General features: G+C 36.9%; 1 protein-coding gene across 1 annotated transcript in view; it reads left to right on the top strand.

Moving 5' to 3' along the window:
• ATRNL1 (attractin like 1) overlaps positions 1-27,130 on the top strand; it is an 852,984-nt gene that overhangs the window by 103,689 nt on the left and 722,165 nt on the right. The window contains exon 9 of the mRNA XM_033181738.1: positions 20,504-20,687. Coding sequence (XP_033037629.1) covers positions 20,504-20,687 — 184 coding nt within the window. The remainder of the gene's footprint in view (positions 1-20,503; positions 20,688-27,130) is intronic.

Raw genomic sequence — 27,130 nt, 5'->3', positions numbered from 1 at the left:
ACAAAAATTAGCTGGGCGTAGTGGCGCGTGCCTGTAGTCCCAGCTATTTAGGAAGCTGAGGCAGGAGAATAGCTTGAACCTGGGCGGTGGGGGTTGCAGTGAGCTGAGATTGTACCACTTCACTTCAGCCTGGCAACAGAGTGAGACTCCATCTCAAAAAAAAAACAAAGTTTCAATAGTTAAGTATGACTGAAACTTGATTATATCTGCTTTTTATAAAAATATGCTGATATCTGTGTAGATAATGTAGTAGGGTTGGGATTAGGTACATGAATAGCAGCGGAGTTGTGGAGACTTCTTAGCAAGCTAAAGTGGTAGTAATTATGAGACATTGTGGAAATTTAGCTATACTGGCATTAGTGGGAAAATGTAAACTTGTTTGTTTGCTTTTTCAGTAAACGATTTTCAAGAATTAACAGGACTAGACCATGAGAAAAACATGTTTGAATGCTTCTATTCAGAATGCTTCTATTCTTTCTACATTAAAGCAAAGAGACATCTAGAAGTCATCTCTGTAGACAGGTGAACAGTTACATTACTTAATTTCCTCTGAATCAGATTTGTGCTTAATTGCTGAGAGGGCACCATCAGGGAGGGAATTCAGACTAATGTTTGCATAGCGTGTTCAGTAGACTGGAGTATATTTTTCTGTGTTAGCAAGAATAATGAACTAATCTAGTGATTAAAAAAAATTAAAGTAAGATACAAAGAACAAATACAGTTCAGTTTTATCACATTTATTTCATTTCTGCTGAATTTAGATAATACCAACAATTTGGGGTTGGCCACAAATTTTTAAAAGTTGATTTTTTTGTTACTTGTTTATTAGAATCAGAGAATAGCTTGGTCATTGTGGAATTTTGAAATGGTTGTATTTTAATACAGAGCTACTCTGTTATTACAACCAGTGGCAGGGTTCAAAAGCCCTAACAACAATGAGTTTCTTTTATTATGGCATCTATAAGTATAAAAGTTTTCAAAAAGGTGGTTGTACTCCACCAACAAATGTAAACAAGTGAAACTTCAAACCTAGAGCAGTAATAGAGACTGGTGTTTGCCATGTAAGCTGTTGAAGGGAATCTTCTGAAGACATCTACCATAACTTCTTAGAGAAAAAACACACCCTATGTCAGGTTCACAGTAAATAATAGCCCCCTCATGTATTAACTGTCTAACTGAATGCTTATGGAAAGGCAAGCTAGGAAATAAGCCCATGATCTGGTCATTTCTTGGTATGTGATAAAGTATAAAATGTACTCTTCTTGAGCATTTAATTTACTTTTGAGCCTCTTAGGATTCTTAAAAGTTTAAAACTAGATTGGACCAACTTTTTTTTTTTTTTTGAGATGGAGTCTTGCTCTGTCATTCCAGGCTGGAGTGTAGTGGCACAATCTTGGCTCGTTGCAACCTATGCCTCCTGAAGTCAAGCGATTCTTGTGCCTCAGCCTCCTGAGAAGCTGGGACTACAGATGTGAACCACCATGCCCGGCTATTTTTTTTTTTTTTTTTTTTTTTTTGTATTTTTAGTAGAGACAGGTTTCACTGTGTTGGCTAGGCTGCTCTTGAACTCCTGGCCTCAAGTGATCCTTCTGTCTTGACCTCCCAAAGTGCTGGGATTACAGGAATGAGCCACTGCACCCGGCCTAGGTTGGGTCAACTTTAAAATTTATCTTATGGTTGAAATTACTATATTTCTAAATTTAAAAATATAGACATAATCAAGTAAAGAATATATAGTCTTGTTGGTAAATAATATCTTGGAGATATAATCCTTGCTTATTTTTAAGTATTTTATTTTAGTTTTTAAAATTGTAAGTGGGATCTTTTTTTGGTTTCTTTTTCAGATAGTTCATTGTTAGCATATAGAAATGCTACTGATTTTTGTATGTTTATTCATATCCTGCAACTTTACTGAATTTGTTTATTTATTTTTTTTTTTTACAGTTTTTTGGTAGAGCCTTTAGGGTTTTCTACATATAACATCATGTGATCTGCAAACAGAGGCAACACTTCTTTCCAATTTGGATGTCTTTTATTTCTTTCTTTTGTCTAATTCCTCTGGCTAGGGCTTCTTATACTATGTTGAATAGAAGTGGTGGGAATGAGCATCCTTGTCTTGTTCTTAACATTAGAGGAAAAGCCTTCAGCTTTTCACCACTGTAGTGTTGGATGTGGACTTGTCATATATGGCCTTTATTATGTTGAAGTACCTTCCTTTGATACCTAATTTGCTGAGAGTTTTTATCATGCAAAGATGTTGAATTCTGTCAAATGCTTTTTCTGTATCTATTGAGATGATCATAGAATTTTTGTTCTTCATTCTGTTAATGTGGTATATCACATTATTTGATTTTTTGCATGTTAACCCCTCATTGCTTCCTTGGGATAAATCCCATTTTATCACAGTGAATGATTCTTTTACTGTAATCTTGATTTTTATTTGCTAGTATTTTGTTGAAGATTTTTCCTTCTATATTTATCAGGAGTATTGGCCTTCATTTTTCTTTTCTTATAGTGTCATTGTCTGGCTTTGGCATTAGGGTAATGCTGGCCTTGAGAAATGAGTTTGGAAGTGTTCCCTTCTCTTCTATTTTATGGAAAAGTTTGAAAAGGATTGTTGTCAATTCTTCTTTAGATATTTGGTAGAATTCATTAGTGAAGCTCATTTTTTCATGGGCTTTTTTTGTTGTGAGGTTTTTGATTAGTGATTCTAAAACTTTTGATTAGTGATTCAATCCTATAGTTGTAATGCTCTTTTAAGCTGATAACATCTTAACTTAGATCACATAAAATAACTACACTTTTATGCCGACTCTGCCTCTTACATTTTATGTTTTTGATGTCATGATTTATATATTTTATTGTATATTCCTTAGCAAATTATTATAGCTATTATTTTTAACACTTTTGTCTATTAACCTTTATACTATGGATAATAGTGATTCACACACCACCATTACAGTATTAGAATATTTTGAATTGTGTCCTTACTTTTAATAATGAGTTTTATACGTTCATATATTTTAGTCTCTTTGATAGCTGATAGGACTTTGCCTATTTTTTTTCAATGTGATAGATGTTGCCTTCTAATTGACAGTTTTAGACAATTTATATTTAATGTAATTATCAATATGCTTGTTGCCTTCTAATTGACAGTTTTAGACAATTTATATTTAATGTAATTATCAATATGCTTGGGTTTAATCATGCTCTTTTGCTTTTGCCCTCTAATTATTCTGTTTCTTCTTCCTCTTACGATTTCATTTTTTGAATGTAATTTTTGATATGTTTAAACTTAGCTCTACTATTTTATTATTCAGTTCTTTGTGTTTCCTGATTTTTTATTCTTGTTTCCTTTTTCCTGTATTCATTTGGATTATTTGAACATTTTTTAGTATTCCATTTTAATCTTTTTTTCATATTAAACGTCTTTATTGACAATTTTTTTTTCTTTTTTATTATACTTTAAGTTCTAGGGTACATGTGCACAACGTGCAGGTTTGTTACATATGTATACATGTGCCGTGTTGGTGTGCTGCACCCATTAACTCATCATTTACATTAGGTATATCTCCTAATGCTATCCCTCCCCCCTCCCCTCACCCAACAACAGGCCCCAGTGTGTGATGTTCTTCTTCCTGTGTCCAAGTGTTCTCATTGTTCACTTCCCACCTATGAGTGAGAACATGCGGTGTTTGCTTTTCTGTTCTTGCAATAGTTTGCCGAGAATGATGGTTTCCAGCTTCATCCATGTCCCTACAAAAGACATGAACTCATCCTTTTTTATGGCTGCATTGTATTCCATGGTGTATATGTGCCACATTTTCTTAATCCAGTCTGTCATTGATGGACATTTGGGTTGGTCTTATTGTTATATTTACTGTTCTCTTTGTAATTTTTAAGTGATTGCTCCATAAATTAAAAAGTAATACTTTTTAGATTGTACTAAGAATCAATATTTTGTCACATGGTTTGGAATGCAGAAACCTTACCACATTACAGGTACCTTTACCTTCTCCTTTCATATGCTACCATTTCTTATATATTTCTTCTACAAACATTGAAAATCCCATAAGGCCATGTTAATATTTTTGCTTTCAACCATCACGTGTACTTTAAAGAACTCAAAAAGGGAAGAACAGTGTATTGCATTTACCCAGAAATTTACCATATCTATTGTTATTTCCTCATTCCAAGTTGCCTTCTGCCTCATATCCCTTCTATCTGAAGAGCCTCATTTAGCATTTCTTTTAGAGCAGCTACACTGACTGTATAGATTATCTTAGTTTTTCTGCATCTGAGAATGCCTTTATGTCACACTTATCCATGTAGGATATTTCTGTTGCAGATAGAATTCTGAGTTATAGTTATTAGCACTTCAAAAATGTTGGGCCACTTCTTTCTGGCCTTTATGATTTCTTATGATAAAACCATAGTCATTTAAATTGTTGTTCCCTTATATAATTTGTTATTTTTCTGTAGCAGCTTCCAAGATAATTTCTTCATTTTTATTTTTCAACAGTTTAATTGTTAGATGCTTGGTGTGGATTTTTAAAAAAATACCTTGTTTGTGGTTTGCTCAGGTTCCTGAATCTGTAGGACTATTATTAACTACATCTTTTTTTTTTTTTTAAATGGTTGCTGTATTATTTACAATATACATCTTTAGCTTATCAGATTCTACCTTTAATTATGTTATACAACTTCATATATAGTGTCAGAACCTTAAAATAGTATACCTTATTTTTAAAATTATTTCTCTTGAGCTAATATCATATCTATATATGTTATAAACAACACAATTAATTGTTATGTTTGTTTTTAACAGTAAATTATCATTTTAGAGACATAAAAATGAGAAATGATTTATATTTATCCAGATATTAACTTTCTCCTCTTCTCTTTATTCATCTGTATAAATCCAAATTTTATATAATAGCAGGTATAATTTTCTTTTCTTTAATTATACATTAAGTTCTAGGGTACATGTGCACAATGTGCAGGTTTGTTACATTGTATACATGAGCCACGTTGGTTTGCTGCACCCATCAACTCATCATTTACATTAGGTATTTCTCCTAATGCTATCCCTCCTCCAGCCCCTCACACCCGATAAGCCCCAGTGTGTGATGTTCCCTATCCTGTGTCCATGTGTTCTCATTGTTTAACTCCCACCTATGAGTGAAAACATGTGGTATTTGGTTTTCTGTCCTTGTGATAGTTTGTTGAGAATGATGGTTTCCAGCTTCATCCATGTCCCTGCAAAGGACACGAACTCATCCTTTTTTATGGCTGCCTAGTATTCCATGGTGTATATGTGCCACATTTTCTTAATCCAGTCGATCATTGATGGACATTTGGGTTGGTTCCAAGTCTTTGCTATTTTGAATAGTGCCACAGTAAACATACGAGTGCATGTGTCTTTATAGTAGCATGATTTATAATCCTTTGGTTATATACCCAGTAATGGGATTGCTGGGTCAAATGGTATTTCTAGTTCTAGATCCTTGAGGAATCACCACACTGTCTTCCATAATGGTTGAACTAATTTACAATCCCACCAACAGTGTAAAAGCATTCCTATTTCTCCACATCCTCTCCAGCATCTGTTGTTTCCTGACTTTTTAATGATCACCATTCTAACTGGCATAAGATGGTATCTCATTGTGGTTTTGATTTGCATTTCTCTGATGACCAGTGAGGATGAGCATTTTTTCATATGTCTGTTGGCAATAGCAGGTATAATTTTCATTCAGTCCAAGGAATTTTGTTGTCATCTCTTGTAGGGCAAGTCTCTGATTTTTTATTTTTTCTTTTATTCTGAAAATTTTGGTTTCACTTTCATTTTTGAAAAAAACATTTGCTGAGTACAGAATTCTATTTTGATAGTTTTCCTTTGTTTTAAACATAGAATTATCTGTTGGCATTTCCTTCCCATGCCCCCCCTACCCCGACATTTTACTAGCTTAAAAATATGACTCCACTGTCCTCTGACTTGCAAGTAGTTTCTGATGAAAAGTCAGCTGTCATTCTTATCTTCGTTCTTCTGCTTTTTTGTCTTCATCACTTCATGAAATTCTTAGTGTGAGTTTCTTTATATTTCCCACCTGCCCCCCACCCCCCGATCTTGTGTGTATTTCTTTGAGTTTCTTGGTTTTGTGGAATTATAGATTTTGTTAAATTTTGGAAATTATTTCTTCAAATAATATTTCTGTCCACCACATCACCATCACTTATCTCAAACTCTTATCACTCTAGATTAGGCTGCTTAATATTATTATACAGGTTTTCAATCTTTTTTGTTTATGTGCTTCATTTTGGATAGTTTCTATTTCTAGATAAGTTCACTATTCTTCTATAATCTCTAATCTTGTGCTAATTCTGTTAAATGTATTTTTCATTTGAGGCATTCATTTATAGGCGTTCTATTTCATTTATAGGCATTCTATTTTAGTTTCTAAAAAATTTTCTATTACTTTGTATCATATTCATGTTTTCTGCAACATTATTAAACATATTTGAGTGTATTTCTAATCATTTTTTAAAACATTCTGTTCTGCCACTTCTATCTTTTGTTTTATTTCTGGATCTCTTTCTATTGAATGATTTTCTTTTTGTTATGAATTATATTTTCTTTGCTTTCTATACTTGTTAATTTTTTTCATGCATTTTAGACATGCATATTTTAAACTTGTTGGCTATTAGATTTTGTTGTATTCTTTTAAGGAGTGTTGGACTTTTTACCGACATGCAGTTAAGCTGCCTTTTACCAGTTTGAACATTCTGGGAGTTTGCTTCTTAGTCTTGTTAGAGTGGATCCAGAGCAACTTTCAGTTTATTGCTGATTTATTTTGGTACTACAGCCCTTCTCAGGACTCTTACCTAATGCCTCCTGTAGTATGAGGTCATTTTTCTATTGTTGCTTGGAGCGCAAACTGTTCCCAGTGCTGTGTAAGACTCAAGAGTTGTTTACTAGTTTTTCCTTGGTCCTTTGCATAGGCTTAAGTAGTTTTTCCCCTTTTGCACTTGCAGATCAGTACTCAGCTAAAGACATTTGAGACTTTTCTGCAGATCTCTTGAGTTTTCTCTGTGTGTGAGCTGATTGGATTTCTTTCTTTTTTTTTATGATTATACTTTAAGTTCTAGGGTACATGATTTCTTTAAACTCTAATCTTTGTTTTCTCAAGTTAGTGAGATCACCACTCTATTTGGGATCTCACTGAATTTCTGTTCACCTTACAAGTAATCAGGGTAATTCATTATGAAATATAGTATTTCACTTAAAATACTATAAAAGCAAAAACTACTGTAAAAGTAAAAAGTAAAAATGACTCAGATATACCAAGAGTTCTTCATTAGGCCATGGTGGAGTAATTTGGAAAGCATTTCCTGCCATAAACAGCTCAAAAACCAGAAAAAATATATGAAAAATGCTTCACAGATGTTGAATAACAAGCAGAAGTAAAATATTTATTTATTCCTCTTTAAAGAAGAGAAATATTTATTTCACACTGAAAAGTTTATTTATTTCTCTTTACTTCCCCCATCTTGTGTCATGGCCAGGGTATTGCCTACAAGCAGTATGCTCTGGCAATCATAGAGCCTACATTGTTTGTTTCTTTTAGAGTCGTAGTCCTATCCTGTCACAGGATAACAGTCTTAACGCTGCTTGGTATCCAGTATCCGTAAAGCATATTTTATTTTTATTTTTATTTTTTTTCTGGTTTTTGAGTTGTTTGTGGCAGGAAGTGCTTTCCAAATTACCCCATCATGGCCTAATGAAGAACGCTTGGTATATCTGAGTCATTTTTGCTTTTTACTTTTGCAGTATTATCCTTAGTTCATGTATTCATGCATCTGTTTTCACCACTGTCTTTTCTCGTTAATGACCTACTTTTGAACCAGTGATTTACTTTTTTATAAATTGAGAATATGACAAAGTACACTACCAAACTGAAAAAATATTCATGCATATTCAAATAACAACAGAGGATAAGAAAATACTTTTTTCTGAGGTGATCTGTATTTTGTTTCCTTGCATGTTTATTGAGACCAGCTGGTTCCTTAGAGTATATACACATTTCCAAATGCAAAACATAAGAATATGAGAATGTGAATCAAATTAATCTTACTTTTAAAATTTGTCTCCTGTATGGGAACACAATTGTTTCCTTAATTTTTCATCTGAAACTACTATACCACTTATGAATTCCTTGCCTGAACTGCTAGTGGACTGAATCTAGAGAAACATTGAGGTAGTACTTAAGAATGCACATTTTGGTGGTAGACCCGTATCTTGGCTCTTACAATTCCAAAAGTTTTTAAAAAAATGTTTGCCAAGTAGTTAAGTGAAATACTATATTTCATAATGAATTATGCTGATTACTATTAGAGTGAACATTATATTTTTTTTTTTTTTTTTTGAGACGGAGTCTCGCTCTGCCGCCCAGGCTGGAGTGCAGTGGCCGGGTCTCAGCTCACTGCAAGCTCCGCCTCCTGGTTTACGCCATTCTCCTGCCTCAGCCTCCCAAGCAGCTGGGACTACAGGCGCCCGCCATGTCGCCCGGCTAGTTTTTTGTATTTTTTAGTAGAGACGGGGTTTCACCATGTTAGCCAGGATGGTCTCGATCTCCTGACCTCGGATCCGCCCGTCTCGGCCTCCCAAGTGCTGGGATTACAGGCTTGAGCCACCGCGCCCGGCCGAACATTATATTTTTAAAATAAGCTTTTGTTTTGAGATAAATGTAGTTACAGGTATATAATTGTAAGAAATAATAGGCCGGGCGCGGTGGCTCAAGCCTGTAATCCCAGCACTTTGGGAGGCCGAGACGGGTGGATCACGAGGTCAGGAGATCGAGACCATCCTGGCTAACACGGTGAAACCCCGTCTCTACTAAAAAATACAAAAAGCTAGCCGGGCGAGGTGGCGGGCGCCTGTAGTCCCAGCTACTCGGGAGGCTGAGGCAGGAGAATGGCGTAAACTTGGGAGGCGGAGTTTGCAGTGAGCTGAGATCCGGCCACTGCACTCCAGCCCGGGCTACAGAGCGAGACTCCGTCTCAAAAAAAAAAAAAAAAAAAAAAAAAAAAAAAGAAAGAAAAGAAATAATAAGAGAGTGATTCTGTATATCGTTTACACAGTTTTCTCTCATGGTAACATCTTGCACAAATGTGTAACATTTTAAGTCTAGATACTGACGTGGATATAATCCTATGATTTTACTCAGATATTCCCAGTTTTATTTGTATTCATTTGTGTGTGTGTGTGTGCGTGCATATTTCATTCTGTGCAGTTTTATCACACATGTTGTTTCATGTATCTGCCACCACAGTTAAGAAATAGAGTTCTTCACCCCAAAGATCCTTCTCATTGCCCCTTTAACCACACCTACCTCCTTTCTACCTTGGCTCCTCACAACCACCAGTTTGTTCTCCATTTTTATCATTTTGTAATTCCAAGAATGTTTTATAAATGAATCATTTACATTTAAGGTAATTTTGATATGTTAGTGACTAAGTCTGCTATTTTATTATTTCTTTTCTGTTTGTTTCATTTTCTCGTGCCTCTTTTTCTCTTTACTTGCTTCCTGTGAGTTATGTGAATAATTTTTAGGATTCCATTTTGATGCACTTATATAGTGTTCTTTATAGTATCTCTTTGTATAATTTTGGTAGTATCTTTTGTATAATTTTCTTAGTGGTTGGTCTGGGTATTAAAATACACATATTTGACTTATCACAGTCTACGGGCATCAATGATTTACCACCTCAGGCGAGATGTAGAAAACTTGCTTTCATTTACATCACTTTACCTTTACTTTTCTCACTTTTAAATATCATTATCTTGCGTATCAGATGGTATTATAATTTTTTTCCATCATATATTATTAATAAACATCCATGAGAAGGATAGTCTATTGTTTTTACTCATATTTCTGCTCTATTTGTTGTTCTGACTTCTTTTCTGATGCTCCAGGCTTCCTTCCTTTATCTTTCTGTTTGAAGAAATTCCTTTAACCATTATTTAGGAAAGACTACTAATGACAAATTCTTTTTTTTTTTTTTTTTTTTTTTTGCGTGCATAAGTATTCATATTTTAATATTAAAGCCAAAACTTTATCCAGTGCTAAGAGTTTTAAGTACATTCCCATTTATATTGAAATTACATGCTTGCAAAAAGATCCTTTACCTAACCTTACTCTTATTTTTTTATTTTTTATTTTTTTTATTATACTTTAAGTTCTAGGGTACATGTGCATGACGTTTATATCATGTATAACTCCCCAATGCAATCCCTCCCTCCTCCCCCCTCCCCATCATAGGCCCCAGTGTGTGATGTTCCCCTTCCCGAGTCCAAGTGATCTCATTGTTCAGTTCCCACCTATGAGTGAGAACATGCGGTGTTTGGTTTTCTCTTCTTGTGATAGTTTGCTAAGAATGATGGTTTCCAGCTGCATCCATGTCCCTACAAAGGACGCAAACTCATCCTTTTTGATGGCTGCATAGTATTCCATGGTGTATATGTGCCACATTTTCTTAATCCAGTCTGTCACAGATGGACATTTGGGTTGATTCCAAGTCTTTGCTATTGTGAATAGTGCCGCAATAAACAACGTGTGCATGTGTCTTTGTAGTAGAGTAATTTATAATCCTTTGGGTATATACCCAGTAGTGGGATGGCTGGGTCATATGGTACATCTAGTTCTAGATCCTTGAGGAATCGCCATACTGTTTTCCATAATGGTTGAACTAGTTTACAATCCCACCAACAGTGTAAAAGTGTTCCTATTTCTCCACATCCTCTCCAACACCTGTTGTTTCCTGACTTCTTAATGATTGCCATTCTAACTGGTGTGAGATGGTATCTCATTGTGGTTTTGATTTGCATTTCTCTGATGGCCAGTGATGATGAGCATTTTTTCATGTGTCTGTTGGCTGTATGGATGTCTTCTTTTGAGAAATGTCTGTTCATATCCTTTCCCCACTTTTTGATGGGGTTGTTTTCTTTTTTCTTGTATATTTGTTTGAGTTCTTTGTAGATTCTGGATATTAGCCCTTTGTCAGATGAGTAGGTTGCAAAAATTTTTTCCCATTCTGTAGGTTGCCTGTTCACTCTGATGGTAGTTTCTTTGCTGTGCAAAAGCTCTTTAGTTTAATTAGATCCCATGTGTCAATTTTTGCTTTTGCTGCCGTTGCTTTTGGTGTTTTAGACATGAAGTCCTTGCCCATGCCTATGTCCTGAATGGTACTACCTAGATTTTCTTCTAGGGTTTTTATGGTATTAGGTCTAACATTTAAGTCTCTAATCCATCTTGAATTAATTTTCGTATAAGGGGTAAGGAAAGGATCCAGTTTCAGCTTTCTACTTATGGCTAGCCAATTTTCCCAGCACCATTTATTAAATAGGGAATCCTTTCCCCATTTCTTGTTTCTCTCAGGTTTGTCAAAGATCAGATGGCTGTAGATGTGTGGTATTATTTCTGAGGACTCTGTTCTGTTCCATTGGTCTATATCTCTGTTGTGGTACCAGTACCATGCTGTTTTGGTTACTGTAGCCTTGTAGTATAGTTTGAAGTCAGGTAGCGTGACGCCTCCAGCTTTGTCCTTTTGACTTAGGATTGTCTTGGCAATGCGGGCTCTTTTTTGGTTCCATATGAACTTTAAAGCCGTTTTTTCCAATTCTGTGAAGAAAGTCATTGGTAGCTTGATGGGGATGGCATTGAATCTATAAATCACCTTGGGCAGTATGGCCATTTTCACGATATTGATTCTTCCTATCCATGAGCATGGTATGTTCTTCCATTTGTTTGTGTCCTCTTTGATTTCACTGAGCAGTGGTTTGTAGTTCTCCTTGAAGAGGTCCTTTACATCCCTTGTAAGCTGGATTCCTAGGTATTTGATTCTCTTTGAAGCAATTGTGAATGGAAGTTGATTCCTGATTGGCTCTCTGCTTGTCTGTTACTGGTGTATAAGAATGCTTGTGATTTTTGCACATTAATTTTGTATCCTGAGACTTTGCTGAAGTTGCTTATCAGCTTAAGCAGATTTTGGGCTGAGACAATGGGGTTTTCTAAATATACAATCATGTCATCTGCAAACAGGGACAATTTGACTTCTTCTTTTCCTAACTGGATACCCTTGATTTCTTTCTCTTGCCTGATTGCCCTAGCCAGAACTTCCAACACTATGTTGAATAGGAGTGGTGAGAGAGGGCATCCCTGTCTTGTGCCAGTTTTCAAGGGAATTTTTCCAGTTTTTGCCCATTCAGTATGATATTAGCTGTGGGTTTGTCATAAATAGCTCTTATTATTTTGAAGTACGTTCCATCAATACCAAATTTATTGAGCGTTTTTAGCATAAAGGGCTGTTGAATTTTGTCAAAAGCCTTTTCTGCATCTATTGAGATAATCATGTGGTTCTTGTCTTTGGTTCTGTTTATATGCTGGATTACGTTTATTGATTTGCGAATGTTGAACCAGCCTTGCATCCCCGGGATGAAGCCCACTTGATCATGGTGGATAAGCTTTTTGATGTGCTGCTGAATCCGGTTTGCCAGTATTTTATTGAGATTTTTGCATCGATGTTCATCAGGATATTGGTCTAAAATTCTCTCTTTTTGTTGTGTCTCTGCCAGGCTTTGGTATCAGGATGATGTTGGCCTCATAAAAAGAGTTAGGGAGGATTCCCTCTTTTTCTATTGATTGAAATAGTTTCAGAAGGAATGGTACCAGCTCCACCTTGTACCTCTGGTAGAATTCAGCTGTGAATCCATCTGGTCCTGGACTTTTTTTGGTGGGTAGGCTATTAATTGTTGCCTCAATTTCAGAGCCTGCTATTGGTCTATTCAGGGATTCAACTTCTTCCTGGTTTAGTCTTGGGAGAGTGTAAGTGTCCAGGAAATTATCCATTTCTTCTAGATTTTCTAGTTGATTTGCGTAGAGGTGTTTATAGTATTCTCTGATGGTAGTTTGTATTTCTGTGGGGTCGGTGGTGATATCCCCTTTATCATTTTTTATTGCGTCTATTTGATTCCTCTCTCTTTTCTTCTTTATTAGTCTAGCTAGCGGTCTGTCAATTTTGTTGATCTTTTCAAAAAACCAACTCCTGGATTCATTGATTTTTTGGAGGGTTTTTTGTGTCTCTATCTCCTTCAGTTCTGCTCTGATCTTAGTTATTTCTTGCCTTCTGCTAGCTTTTGAATGTGTTTGCTCTTGCCTCTCTAGTTCTTTTAATTGTGATGTTAGAGTGTCAATTTTAGATCTCTCCTGCTTTCTCTTGTGGGCATTTAGTGCTATAAATTTCCCTCTACACACTGCTTTAAATGTGTCCCAGAGATTCTGGTATGTTGTATCTTTGTTCTCATTGGTTTCAAAGAACATCTTTATTTCTGCTTTCATTTCGTTATGTACCCAGTAGTCATTCAGGAGCAGGTTGTTCAGTTTCCATGTAGTTGAGCGGTTTGATTGAGTTTCTTAGTCCTGAGTTCTAGTTTGATTGCACTGTGGTCTGAGAGACAGTTTGTTATAATTTCTGTTCTTGTACATTTGCTGAGGAGTGCTTTACTTCCAATTATGTGGTCAATTTTGGAATAAGTGCGATGTGGTGCTGAGAAGAATGTATATTCTGTTGATTTGGGGTGGAGAGTTCTATAGATGTCTATTAGGTCCGCTTGGTGCAGAGATGAGTTCAATTCCTGGATATCCTTGTTAACTTTCTGTCTCATTGATCTGTCTAATGTTGACAGTGGAGTGTTGAAGTCTCCCATTATTATTGTATGGGAGTCTAAGTCTCTTTGTAGGTCTCTAAGGACTTGCTTTATGAATCTGGGTGCTCCTGTATTGGGTGCATATATATTTAGGAGAGTTAGCTCTTCCTGTTGAATTGATCCCTTTACCATGATGTAATGGCCTTCTTTGTCTCTTTTGATCTTTGATGGTTTAAAGTCTGTTTTATCAGAGACTAGGATTGCAACCCCTGCTTTTTTTGTTCTCCATTTGCTTGGTAGATCTTCCTCCATCCCTTTATTTTGAGCCTATGTATGTCTCTGCATGTGAGATGGGTCTCCTGAATACAGCAGACTGATGGGTCTTGACTCTTGATCCAGTTTGCCAGTCTGTGTCTTTTAATTGGAGCATTTAGTCCATTGACATTTAAGGTTAATATTGTTATGTGTGAACTTGATCCTGTCATTATGATATTAACTGGTTATTTTGCTCGTTAGTTGATGCAGTTTCTTCCTAGCCTCGATGGTCTTTACATTTTGGCATGTTTTTGCAATGGCTGGTACCGGTTGTTCCTTTCCATGTTTAGGGCTTCCTTCAGGGTCTCTTGTAAGGCAGGCCTGGTGGTGACAAAATCTCTAAGCATTTGCTTATCTGTAAAGGATTTTATTTCTCCTTCACTGATGAAGCTTAGTTTGGCTGGATATGAAATTCTCGGTTGAAAATTCTTTTCTTTAAGAACGTTGAATATTGGCCCCCACTCTCTTCTGGCTTGTAGAGTTTCTGCCGAGAGGTCTGCTGTTATTCTGATGGCTTCCCTTTGTGGGTAACCCGACCTTTCTCTCTGGCTGCCCTTAAGATTTTTTCCTTCATTTCAACTTTGGTGAATCTGGCAATTATGTGTCTTGGAGTTGCTCTTCTGGAGGAGTATCTTTGTGGCGTTCTCTGTATTTCCTGAATTTGAATGTTGGCCTGCCCTACTAGGTTGGGGAAGTTCTCCTGGATGATATCCTGAAGAGTGTTTTCCAACTTGGTTCCATTTTCCCCCTCACTTTCAGGCACCCCAATCAGACGTAGATTTGGTCTTTTTACATAATCCCATACTTCTTGCAGGCTTTGTTCATTTCTTTTTCTTCTTTTTTCTTTTGGTTTTCTCTTCTCGCTTCATTTCATTCATTTGATCCTCAATCGCTGATACTCTTTCTTCCAGTTGATCGAGTCGGTTACCGAAGCTTGTGCATTTGTCACGTATTTCTCGTGTCATGGTTTTCATCTCTGTCATTTCGTTTATGATCTTCTCTGCATTAATTAATCTAGCTGTCAATTCTTCCACTTTTTTTTCAAGATTTTTAGTTTCTTTGCGCTGGGTACGTAATTCCTCCTTTAGCTCTGAGAGGTTTGATGGACTGAAGCCTTCTTCTCTCATCTCGTCAAAGTCATTCTCTGACCAGCTTTGATCCGTTGCTGGTGATGGGCTGCGCTCCTTTGCAGGGGCAGATGCGCTCTTATTTTTTGAATTTCCAGCTTTTCTGCCCTGCTTCTTCCCCATCTTTGTGGTTTTATCTGTCTCTGGACTTTGTTGATGGTGACGTACGGATGGGGTTTTGGTATAGGTGTCCTTCCTGTTTGATAGTTTTCCGTCTGACAGTCAGAAGGACTGTCTGTTGGTCTGTTGGAGATTGCTTGAGGTCCACTCCAGACCCTGTTTGCCTGGGTATCAGCAGCAGAGGTTGCCGAAGATAGAATATTGCTGAACAGTGAGTGTACCTGTCTGATTCTTTCTTTGGAAGTTTCCTCTCAGGGGTGACGCCACCCTGTGAGGTGTGGGGTGTCAGACTGCCCCTAGTGGGGGATGTCTCCCAGCTAGGCTACTCAGGGGTCAGGGACCCACCTGAGCAGGCAGTCTGTCCGTTCTCGGATCTCAACCTCCGCGTTAGGAGATCCACGGCTCTCCCCAAAGCTGTCAGACAGAGTCGTTCGCGTCTGCACCGCCCCCGCTCTTTCCCCTAATGGGCTGCAGCTGTGCGCTGTCCGCAGAGGTAGAGTCTACAGAGACAGGCAGGCTTCCTTGAGCTGCTGTGAGCTCCACCCAGTTCGAGCTTCCCAGCGGCTTTGTTTACCTACTTAAGCCTCAGCAATGGCGGGCGCCCCTCCCCCAGCCTCGCTGCTGCCTTGGGATAGATCGCGGCAGACGGCTGTGTTAGCAGTGAGGGAGGCTCCGTGGGCGTGGGACCCTCCCGGCCAGGTGTGGGATATATTCTCCTGGTGTGCCTGTTTCCTTAAAGCGCAGTATTGGGGTGGGAGTTACCCGATTTTCCAGGTGTTGTGTGTCTCAGTTCCCCTGGCTAGGAAAAGGGATTCCCTTCCCCCTTGCGCTTCCAGGTGAGGCGATGCCTCGCCCTGCTTCAGCTCACGCTGGTCAGGCTGCAGCAGCTGACCAGCACCGATTGTCCGGCACTCCCTAGCGAGATGACCCAGTACCTCAGTTGAAAACGCAGAAATCACCGGTCTTCTGTGTCGCTGGCGCTGGGAGTTGGAGACTGGAGCTGCTCCTATTCGGCCATCTTGCTCCGCCCCCTCCCCTTTTTTTTTTTTTTAAATGTAAGAATTTTTTTCCTTCTTAATTCCTGAAGGATAGTTTCACTGGAGGTAGAATTCATACTTTACAGTTCTTTTTCTCTCCAGCATTTGAAAACAGTTATGTTACTTCTTTTGGGCCTCCATGGTTTCACATGAGAAGTCCACTATTATTAAAATTATTGTTTTCATAGGTAATTTGTCATTTCACTCTGGCTACTTTCAATATTTTTTTCCTTGTCTTTGGTTTTTAGAAGTTTAATTATGAGGTGTCTTGGCATGGATTTCTTTGGGTTTAACCTATTTAAGATTTACTTAGTTTCTTGCATCTGTAGGTTTCTGTCTTACGAAATTTGGAAGTATTTGGCCATCATTTCTTTAAAAACTCTGTAAGCCCCCTTTCTTTTTCTTCTACTTCTGGGTTTATGGTGCTACAAATGTGGGATCATTTGTTATTGTCCTAAGGGTCTCTGAGACTCTGTTCACTTTTTCCCCCCAGTCTGTTTTCTCTATTTTTCGTATTGGATACATTTTATTTATTTATTTAATTTATTTTTATTTTTAATTTTTTGTTATTTTTATAATTTTAACTTTTATTTGAAATTCAGGGGGGCGAATCTAAATGTGGGTTTGTTGCTGTATTGCATGATGCTGAGGTTTGGACTATGATTGATCCTGTCACTCAGGTATTGAGCCTAGTACCCAATAGTTACTTTTTCACCCCTTGTCCCCCTCCCTCTCTTGATAAATTTTATTTTTCTATCCTCAGGTTTAACAGTTCTTTCCTTTGTCATTTCCACTCTGGTATTGAGCCTATGCAGTTAGTTTTTATTTGTTATTGTAGTTTTTTTAGACTTCTTTTTTTTTTTTTTGCTGAGATATTTTTGTTTGTTTTAAGATAATTTGTAATAGTAGTGAGGTTGCAGAGAAAAAGGGATGCTTGTACACTGTTGGTGGGAGTGTAAGTTAGTTCAACCATTGTGGAAGACACTGTGGTATTTCTTAAAAACCTAAAGACGGAAATACCATTCAACTCAGCAATCCCATTACTAGGTATATATCCAAAGAAATATATTAACAAATTATTCCATTGTAAAGACACATGCACACATATTTTCATTGCAGCACTATTCACAATGGCAAAGAATAAACCTAAATGCCCATCAATGATAGACGGAATAAAGAAAATGTAGTACATATACACAATGGAATATTATGCAGCCACAAAAAACAATGAGATCATGTCTTTTGCAGGGACATGTTTGGAGCTGCAGGCCATTATTCTTGCAGATTAACAAAGGAACAGAAAACCAAATACTGCATGTTCTCACTTATAAGTGGGAGCTACATGATGGAACACATGGATGCATAGAGGTGAAAAACATGCACTGGAGCCTGTTGGAGGTGAATCATGGAAGGAGGGAGAGGATCACGAAAAATAACTAATGGGTACTAGGCTTAATACTTGGGTGATGAAATAATCTATACAACAAACTCCTGTGACATAGATTTATCTATGTAACAAACCTGCACTTGTACCGTAGAACTCAAAATAAAAGTTAAAAATATTTATAATTACTTGTTGGAGTATTTTTATCATGACTACTTTAAAATTCTTTTTAGATAATTTTAACATCTGATCCATTCATCTCAGTGTTAGTATTACTTGTCTTTTCTCATTCAAGTTGTGATTTTTCTTGTTGTTGGTATGACAAGGAATTTTTGATTGTATCTTGACATTTTGGGTTTCATAATGGGAGTTTCTGGGCCCTACTTTAAATCTTTTATCTTAGCAGGTAGTCACCTAGTTTGGGTTTTGCATTTAGTTCTCATGGTGAGATCTCCTTTTCCAGTCTTAGGCCTTGTGGGCAAGGGGAGTGCTTTCCCTGCATACTTACTATAAGTAGTATTTGGCGGGTCCCTCTTGCTCATGCCGTTTGGGTCATCTGGTGTTGTCCATGGGACTCTTGTTCAATTTGGGTAAGGAATAAGCCTACCAAAGTAATCTTTTATTGTAAGGATGGGAGTTGAGAAATGCTGGGCCTGAGTAACCTTCTTCTGTTGGGTGAGTGAGTGTCATGCGACACACATCCTCCAGTCCCTAGCCAGTCTGCCTTCCTCTTTACACTTTTTAGATTTTTTCTTTGGTTGTCTCTTACACAATTTCTAAGGTCTGTGGGGAGGAGCAGGGAAAAATCAGTCTACACTATCCTGTTCCACTTATTAACTTTTAAACTTTTGATGTGTTATTCAATTTTTCTAGCTTTGAATTTCCTAAGTTGTAAAGAAGAGATAGCAATAATACAACCCTCCAAAGGTTATTATTAAATGAGATAATGAGATAGTTACTGAGAACTGTGCTCTATTAGAGAATGATGCTGCTGTTGATTCCAGGGTTGTTTATTGCACCATTGTTTCTAAGGGCAAATTGAAACCCAAATGAGTAACAATGTAGAGTTATTTAAATAAATTATATATTATCAACACAATGGAATTTAGCTGTTAAAAAAGTAATAAATGGGACACAGAATGATGCCCCAAATGTCTTGTTAAGTGAAACAGTAGTGCAACATAGTACTTTTTAGGGGTACAAATATATGTATACACACACACACATATACATAAACATATCTATGTACATCATATACATGTGGTTTATATATACTAAAATATTCAGAACTGTAGTTTGAAAATAGTCTGTACAGAACAAATTGTGGAAAGTACCTCTAGGTAGTGGGTTGGGGGAAAGGGTAATTTTTTAACATTTTATACCTCTTAATATTTTTTTGTAAGGATCCAGTTCATCTTTATCAAAGGAAAGTGAATAAAAATATGAAAATCTTTTAGTTCAAATTTATATATATAGTTATAATAAGTGGTTAAAGCATATTAATCAAATTATTTCTGATAAGTTGTCTTTTACATTAGTTACATATGAGTACCACAAAATTTCTTAACAGGTAAAGTACCAGTGGCTTGGATGACTTTTTTTTGATATTTCTATTTTTTATGACCATTGTAGAATCATTTTCTTTACTACCTTAGAATTTTGTAAATGCAAAGAGTTTTTAAGCATTATCATTTTCTATTAGTTGATTTGGGTATTTTCAATGAGCTGACTAGGAAGCCACATTTTAGGTGGCCGGTTAGAGGAAGGATGGATATATGATCTATATGCATAATTAAAAAACAAATAACATATTTTTATATAGCTGCTTTTTAGAATAAATTTTCTAAGGCCAAGAAATTGTGGATTTTTCATATGCATTTCTTAAGAGCATCCCTTGCATATGATTGGTGTTTTTATTAGTGAAATTGCCTTGGGAAATGAATCTCTTGTGGATACGGCAAGCAGAGTGGGATTTTAATATCGGAAATTAGTTACAAAAGTGTTAGAAGGACTAGAGATACCAAAGGGAAGGTATCACCCAGAAATCCAGAAGTGCTACATACCTAGGCTGGAGCCTATGATCACATTTGCCAGTGAGCAACTAACGTACGAGTTTTGCTACTGAACAGGGAATACCTATTAAGCCAGCACTGCCATTACCTACTGTAATTGCCTTCCTGTTCCTGCCGCTAGAGGCAAAATCAGAATCTTTCCTTTTGCCCTTTAATCTCATACTAGTACTCCCATTGATGGAACCTAATAGTAACACAATTGTCAAGAGAGTCTTGGAAATTTTATTGTTTAGGTTTTCATCCTCCGCAATACAAAGGACTTTATAAAAAGGAAAGTGGGGCTTATATCCAACAAATAAAGGACCAGCACAGTACTAAAAATGTGTTCAATTAATTTAATTTTAGATTGCTAAGGTAGGGATCTTACCATTTTATCTTTGTAATATCAGTGACTAACTCACATGGTAGGCTCTCATAAAAATATTTGTTAAAATTTTTTTTTCAGAGCTATTTATGTAGTATAAGAATAAAGTTTTCTTTTTTCTCTTGCAAACACACAAAATGTTCTTTTTAGTATTTCAGAGTTTAACTTCATCTATGGAAAGACCAGTGTTACTCAACTTCAACCCCAGCACCTAACCTGGCACATATTTAATAAGTGTTTGTTGATTAAATTAATATTAACTCTGCGATATTTACTCATAAAAATATGTCATTAGAATTAACTTGTTGATATTTCTGGTGATACATTAGCTATATTTAAAAATACTACTTGAAATTTACAATGCATTTTCTTTCTGTTGCAGCGTCAAACACTTGGCTTGTTCCAGAAACTAAAGGAGCTATTGTACAAGGTGGATATGGCCATACCAGTGTGTATGATGAAATAACAAAGTCCATTTATGTTCATGGAGGGTATAAAGCATTGCCAGGCAACAAATATGGATTGGTTGATGATCTTTATAAATACGAAGTTAACACTAAGACTTGGTGAGTACACAAGATAACACATTTTCTATGTTGCCATTATTATTATGAATGATTGACTTTAAAATGGTTTCTGACATAGAAATACTTACTTTATATGCATTCATTGTAAATGCTGATACTGTCTTAATTTTAGATTAGTAATTTTGTTTACCAGTATGACTTCAATATCATCTGTTGAGGGATTTGCTCTTCTTTGCACTCATTGTCATCTGTAAATTTTAAAAAGCATTTATTTAGTTTCATCATCTAACTTCCTGTGAACTACAGAGCTTATGGCATTTAGGTAAATTTTCACCTTTTGTTGTTATAAACAATGCTGCACTGCACTTCTTGTACTGGTCTTTTCATGTACATATTTAAGAGTTGCTCTAGGGTGCATACTTAAAAGTGAGATTGTTGTATCTGAGAGTATTTATATCCTCAACTTTATCACATGTTGCCGAAGTGCTTTTCAAGTCACTGTGGTAATGTATATATACTTCCACCAACAGGGTATGTGTCCCTGATTCTTCATGTTCTCACCAACACTTGAAAATTGTGAGAATTTTTACTTTTGCCAAGGTGATGGGAGTGAATAGTATTTTAATGTGCATTTTCCTGATTACTATTGTAAACATCTTTTTACGTGTTCACTTAGTGTTGTTTAGTGAATTGCCAATTAATATCCATAATATTCTCTTTGTGGCTGAAATATTATTAATTTTTCATTTATTGATTTTTTGGGTATAGAAGTTTTAAAATAAAATTTTTGTTATTCTAATTTTTCTTTGTAAAATCTGGGAAATGACTTTTTTTTTTTTTTTTTTTTAAGGCACTATACATTCTTTTAAACTTACAGCATGAAGTTACTTTATGTGATCTAAGAAAATACACAGGTTTCCACCAAATCACGATTTCTTCTACCCCCTTCACTTTCATACATATATCCTAATTTCTACCTTTTAAAAAAATATAGAATTATAACACCTTTTTTTCTTTTGGTAATTTTGTTAATTCTTATTTTTTTGTCTAATAAAATGCAGTTTTATTCTTTATATTTTTATGTTCATTTTTATTTTGTGTAACTCATAAATAGCATCTTACTTCCTTACATTTAATATTTGTACATTTTTCTCTGACATTTTGCTATGTTAGCAAGTGGAATTGTGGTATAGTGATTAAGGTACTATCAGTCTGTTTCACATTTTAAACATGTATTTTACTTTATTTTATTTATTTATTTGAGACAGAGTTTTTACTCTTGTTGCCCAGGCTGGAATGCAGTGGTGCGATCTCAGCTCACTGCCACCTTCTCCTGCCAAGTTCAAGTGATTCTCCTGCTTCAGCCTCCTGAGTAGCTGGGATTACATGCATGCACCACCATGCCTGGCTAATTTTGTATTTTTAGTACAGATGGGGTTTCACCATGTTGGTCAGCCTGGTCTTGAACTCCTCACCTCAGGTGATCCACCTGCCTCGACCTCCCAGAGTGCCGGGATTATAGGTGTGAGCAACCGTGCCTGGCCCTAAAAATATATTTTAAATGCTATATCATACCAAAAGGGAAGAATAACTTCTGTGTGAAGGAGGCAGTGTAGTTCATAGTAATAATAATGGATATAGCAATGCTCAGGTAAGAAGAATCTTAATAAAAGTGAATGGATAAGAGAGCAGAATTGGATGTTATTTGTGTAAAGTCAAAATGAGAGATTTAGTTGTTGCTCACTACTTGAATGAAATTTGCTCAAATTTTCCACGCTTTTCTACCTGAAAACTTTACATAGTGAAAGTTTTGCCTAGATGAATATATTTATCAGCCTTGGCAGTTTTAGTATGTGCACAAATGGCGGTGGATATTTATATTGTAAAACAATTTACTAAAACAATTTGTAAATTATTTTAAATACCTCATTAAAAATATGTTGTAGATGTATGATGCTATAATATTTTAATGGGTCTTAAATTTCTTAAACACAAAGTTATCAGTGTGCACTAATTGATTTTTTCATTATCCTTAAAGTTTGTAGTATTCTTTAAGTTTTGATCTTTTTTTAGCTTATTTGTCAAGTTTGCTATTATATATGGATTATATCATCGGTCCCCAACCTTTTTGGCACCAGGGACTGGTTTTGTGGAGACAATTTTTCCACGGACACAGGGAGGGGAGGTGGTTTGTTAATGATTGACGTGCATTATATTTATTGTGCACTTTATTTCTATTGTTATTGCATTATAATATATAATGAAACAATTATATAACTCACCATAATGTAGAATAAGGGCTTGTTTTCCTGCAACTAGATGGTCCCATTCTGGGGGTGATGGGAGACAGTGACACCTGAAGTGTTTTGCCTATGTTCAGTCTACTCTGCATTCTCGTTATGGTTGCTGTCACTGCAGAAAAACTCTGCTTCACCAAGACAGGATGCTGGAAATAGAAGCACGCTTTTTGTTTTTTTTGTGGCAATCTCAGGATATTCTGCCTTGACTTTAATTCACAATGTATAGTGATTTGAAGTTGTCTCAAAGATACTTTTAAGGCTCATTTGCGATCTCCTGCAGTTGATCCTCTTCTAACGTGGACAAAGTCGATTCACCTGACTTACTCGCAAATGGGCCGCGAATCCATTCCTTCCCAGTATGGGGGCCTTTTGTAGTTGGGAAGTAATGCTGAAATTCTTCTGTGAGCTGTAATAGTTGTTCATGCACCAGGTGGGAGAAAGAAGGTGCTGGGAGAAAGAACCTCTTCTAATGTCTGAAACATGTCAGAAATTCCAGTGTTTACTTGTCGCCCCATAATCCCAGTTTGGCATTGAATGCAGCCACTTTACCTGCCAGCTTGAATGCAGTTGTTATTCTCTCCTGAAGTGACAGAATGAGTTTCTTGAGCAGGTTGAATATGTCACACAAGTAAGCAAGTTTTGCGACCCATTCTGTGTCACTGAAATGTGCTGCCAGTGGTGACTGTTTTTCTAAAAGAAATCTCTGCAGTAGCCCTTGTAAGTCAAAAACTCTGACCAGTGACCCACCTTTAGAAAGCCATCTCACTTCTGTGTATAAGAGAAGACATACGGTTGGGTGCGGTGGCTCGTGCCTGTAATCCCAACACTTTGGGAGGCCGAGGTGGGCGGATCATGGGGTCAGAAGTTCGAGACAAGCGTAGCCAATATGGCGAAATCCCATCTGTATTAAAAAATGCAAAAATTAGCTGGGCATGGTGGTGCACGCCTGTAGTCCCAGGTACTTAGGAGATTGAGGCAGAAGAATTACTTGAACCCAGGAGGCGGAGGTTGCAGTGAGCCGAGATCGTGCCACTGCACTCCAGCCTGGGTGACAGAGTGAGACTCCATCTCAAAAAGAAAAAAAAAAAAAAAGAAAGAAAAGAAAAGAGAGAAGACATGTGTGCTGTGTACCCATCTCCTCACAGAGCTGTGTGAACAGACGTGAGTTAAGGGCACATACTTTAATGTGGTCGATAATTTTCATCACATCTTGCAAAACATTGTTAAGTTCAGGTGACATTTTTTGCCTAGCCAGCATTTCTTTATCGACGACACAGTGAGTAGACTGACATTCAGAAGCAACCTCTTTGACCCAAGCAGTAAAACCAGACAGCTGTCCAGTTATGACAACTCCACTTGTGCATATATTGACACAAAATGACCAATTCAGTTTTCCTGATATGTAATCGTTCAAAGATTTGAATACTTCTGCAGCTGTTGTGTTGGTTGTCAACAAAAGTGCACATAATAGTCTGGGTGTGGTGGCTCATGCCTGTGATGCCGGCACTTTGTTTGGCAGAGGCGGGTGGATTGCTTGAGTTTAGGAGTTTGAGACGAGCCTGGCTAACATGGTGAAACCCCATCTCTACTAAAAATATGAAAGTTAGTCGGGCATGATGGCACATGCCTGTAGTCCCAGCTACTTGAGAGACTGAGGTGGGAGGATTTCTTGAACCTGTGAGGTGGAGGCTGTGGTGAGCCGAGATCGTGCCACTGTCCTCCAGCCTGGGTGACAGAGTGAGACCCTGTCTCAAAGAAAAAAAAAAAAGAGAAGGAGAAAGAGAAATGTGCACATAACTTATCCTCATGCACATCCTCCTGAAAAATATATTGCACAAAAACAAACATTGTTGTTGTATTGTCAACATCAGTCGACTCATCAACCTGAATTGCTTACCGAGGTGACTCATTAATTCTCTCTAACAATTGTGCCTCAGTATCCTCTGCTGTTTCATCAATTAATCTAGTTATGGTGCTAGCTGAAAGAGGAACACGTGTCACCTTTTGAACTGCAGCCTCTTCTAAAAGACTACAAATGTCTTTAGCAGTAGGCAGGATCAACTCTTCATCAATAGTAAAGGGCTTCTAAGGTTTAGCAATGCTGTTAGCTACTAAGAATGATGCTCTCAGTACAGACCATTTGATGAATGGTGGCTTTCAATAATTGCTTCGGCTCTTCGTGTTCACTTTTTTATTTTTCTTTTGAAAAACTCCAAAGGCTTGTTTTTTTAATGCAGAGTGCTTGGTCTGCTTGTGGTGAAGCAGTTTTGAAGGTTTCATGGTTTCATTGGATGGCTGGTTGCCATGTATTATACAAAGTGGACTTGGAGAATGTGAATCACCTGTTGTAATAAACCTATAATTTAAGTAGGATTCTTAGTATTTTCTTTGAAATGCAGCTTTCTTTTTGTAGGCAGTCTGAGAGTCTTCTGCTGTCTCATCATTCCCCCTTTTCAAAGAAGCTCTCCATTGACGTTTGTTTTTTACTCAGTTTGGCTGAGGTTTGTTTGTGGACTTACTAAAACTGTAACTGAGACAAGTGTGCAGTGTGGGAAAGAGATGTGGACAGAAATGGTAAATAAAATAATGGGGGGGGGTGCGCAGTGCCCGCATGGACTAAAATAAGTATTAGATTCTGCCTTTAAGCCTGCTTGCTACCAGATGCAACTGTACAATTGAAGTACATCACCTCACTTGCCACTATAAAGCCTGCTACCAGATGCAACTTTATTATCATTTACCACTCACTCACTGATAGGGTTTTGATATGAGTCTGCAAGCAATTGATTTAATATGGTCCCCGTGCAGTCAAACCTCTCTGCTAACATTAATCTATATTTACAGCCACTCCCCAGCCCTAGCATTACTACTTCAGCTCCACCTCAGACCATCAAGCATTAGATTCTCATAGGGGTATGCAACGTAGATCCCTCACATGTGCAGTTTACAATAGGGTTTGCACTCCTATGATAATCTAATGTTGCCACTGATCTGACAGGAGGTGGAGCTCAGGCAGTTATGCAAGTGATGGGGAATGGCTGTAAAGACAGATGAAGCTGTGTTCCCTCACCTGCTACTCACCTCCTGCTCTGCGGCCTGGTTCCTAACAGGGTGCTGAGAACCCCTGGATTATATTGTATGTGATGTCACCATTATGTATCTATTATGTATCAGCATTGTGTATCCACTGTATAGACCTATATTTACTTTTTACTACCTCAGAACTGGTTTCAGTTTTTAGTAGATACGGTTACACAGATAGGGCACTTTGTTAATATACTAGGAAATGTGTTTTGAGGACTTATTGTTTTTCAGTGGTGAAATGAATTCTTTTGGACTGTTACTTCCCCTGAGAAAAATGAGAAATTTTATTTGCCTAAAACTTGAGAGAACTATCAAAACCATGAGAATTTGTTAAAGATTTAGGAGAGGTACAATGTCAAGGGATACAAGACTGGCATTTTGTGTAATTTTAACCTGAGACAGTTAGAAATCCTGGAAACTTCCTGAGACACTGAGCAGTCCTTGTGTCAGTCATTATGGAGGAACAAAATTAGATTTCCAGGTGTGCCAAGGAAGAGGCGCCTTGATACATACTTAAGGATTTAGTCTGGCCCCTGAGGTTCTAAACCTTACTTGTGATAATTAACCTACCTTTGAATCATCACGATCTTTTATTAGATTTTGGTGAAATGCTCATAATGTAGTTAGATGGCAACATAAAAAGTAAGTACTTTATTGAGTGAGATAACATCATACAGAGCCTTAAAGTATTTCTTCTATATATCATATACAATATCTGGCACAAACTAAGAAAAAGCTTAGAAGAAGATAAGATATGAAAAACAATCCATTGGAAACATACATATAGGATAATGGAGTGTTTTAGACACAAACTTTAAAATAATTATTGTATGTTCAAGGAATTAAAATGTCAGGGAGAGAATATTAGCACAGGACTGGATACTCATACTTATGAATCAAATGGAAATTCTAGAATTGAAAAATACATTGAGTAAATTAAGAATTCCTTGGATGGAATTAACAACAGATTAGACACAGCTGAAGGGGGAAATACGAAATGGAAGAGAGATCAGAAGGAAACATCCAGATTGAAGTAAAGAAAGACGAAATGATGACCAAAAAAGGACAGAAATAAATACAAGGAAGATGTGGAAATTG

Source organism: Trachypithecus francoisi, unplaced genomic scaffold (assembly GCF_009764315.1).
Source record: "Trachypithecus francoisi isolate TF-2019V2 unplaced genomic scaffold, Tfra_2.0 Contig01579, whole genome shotgun sequence".
NCBI classification, from domain to species: Eukaryota; Metazoa; Chordata; class Mammalia; order Primates; family Cercopithecidae; genus Trachypithecus; species Trachypithecus francoisi.
This window is presented reverse-complemented; position numbering and strand designations above follow the sequence as displayed.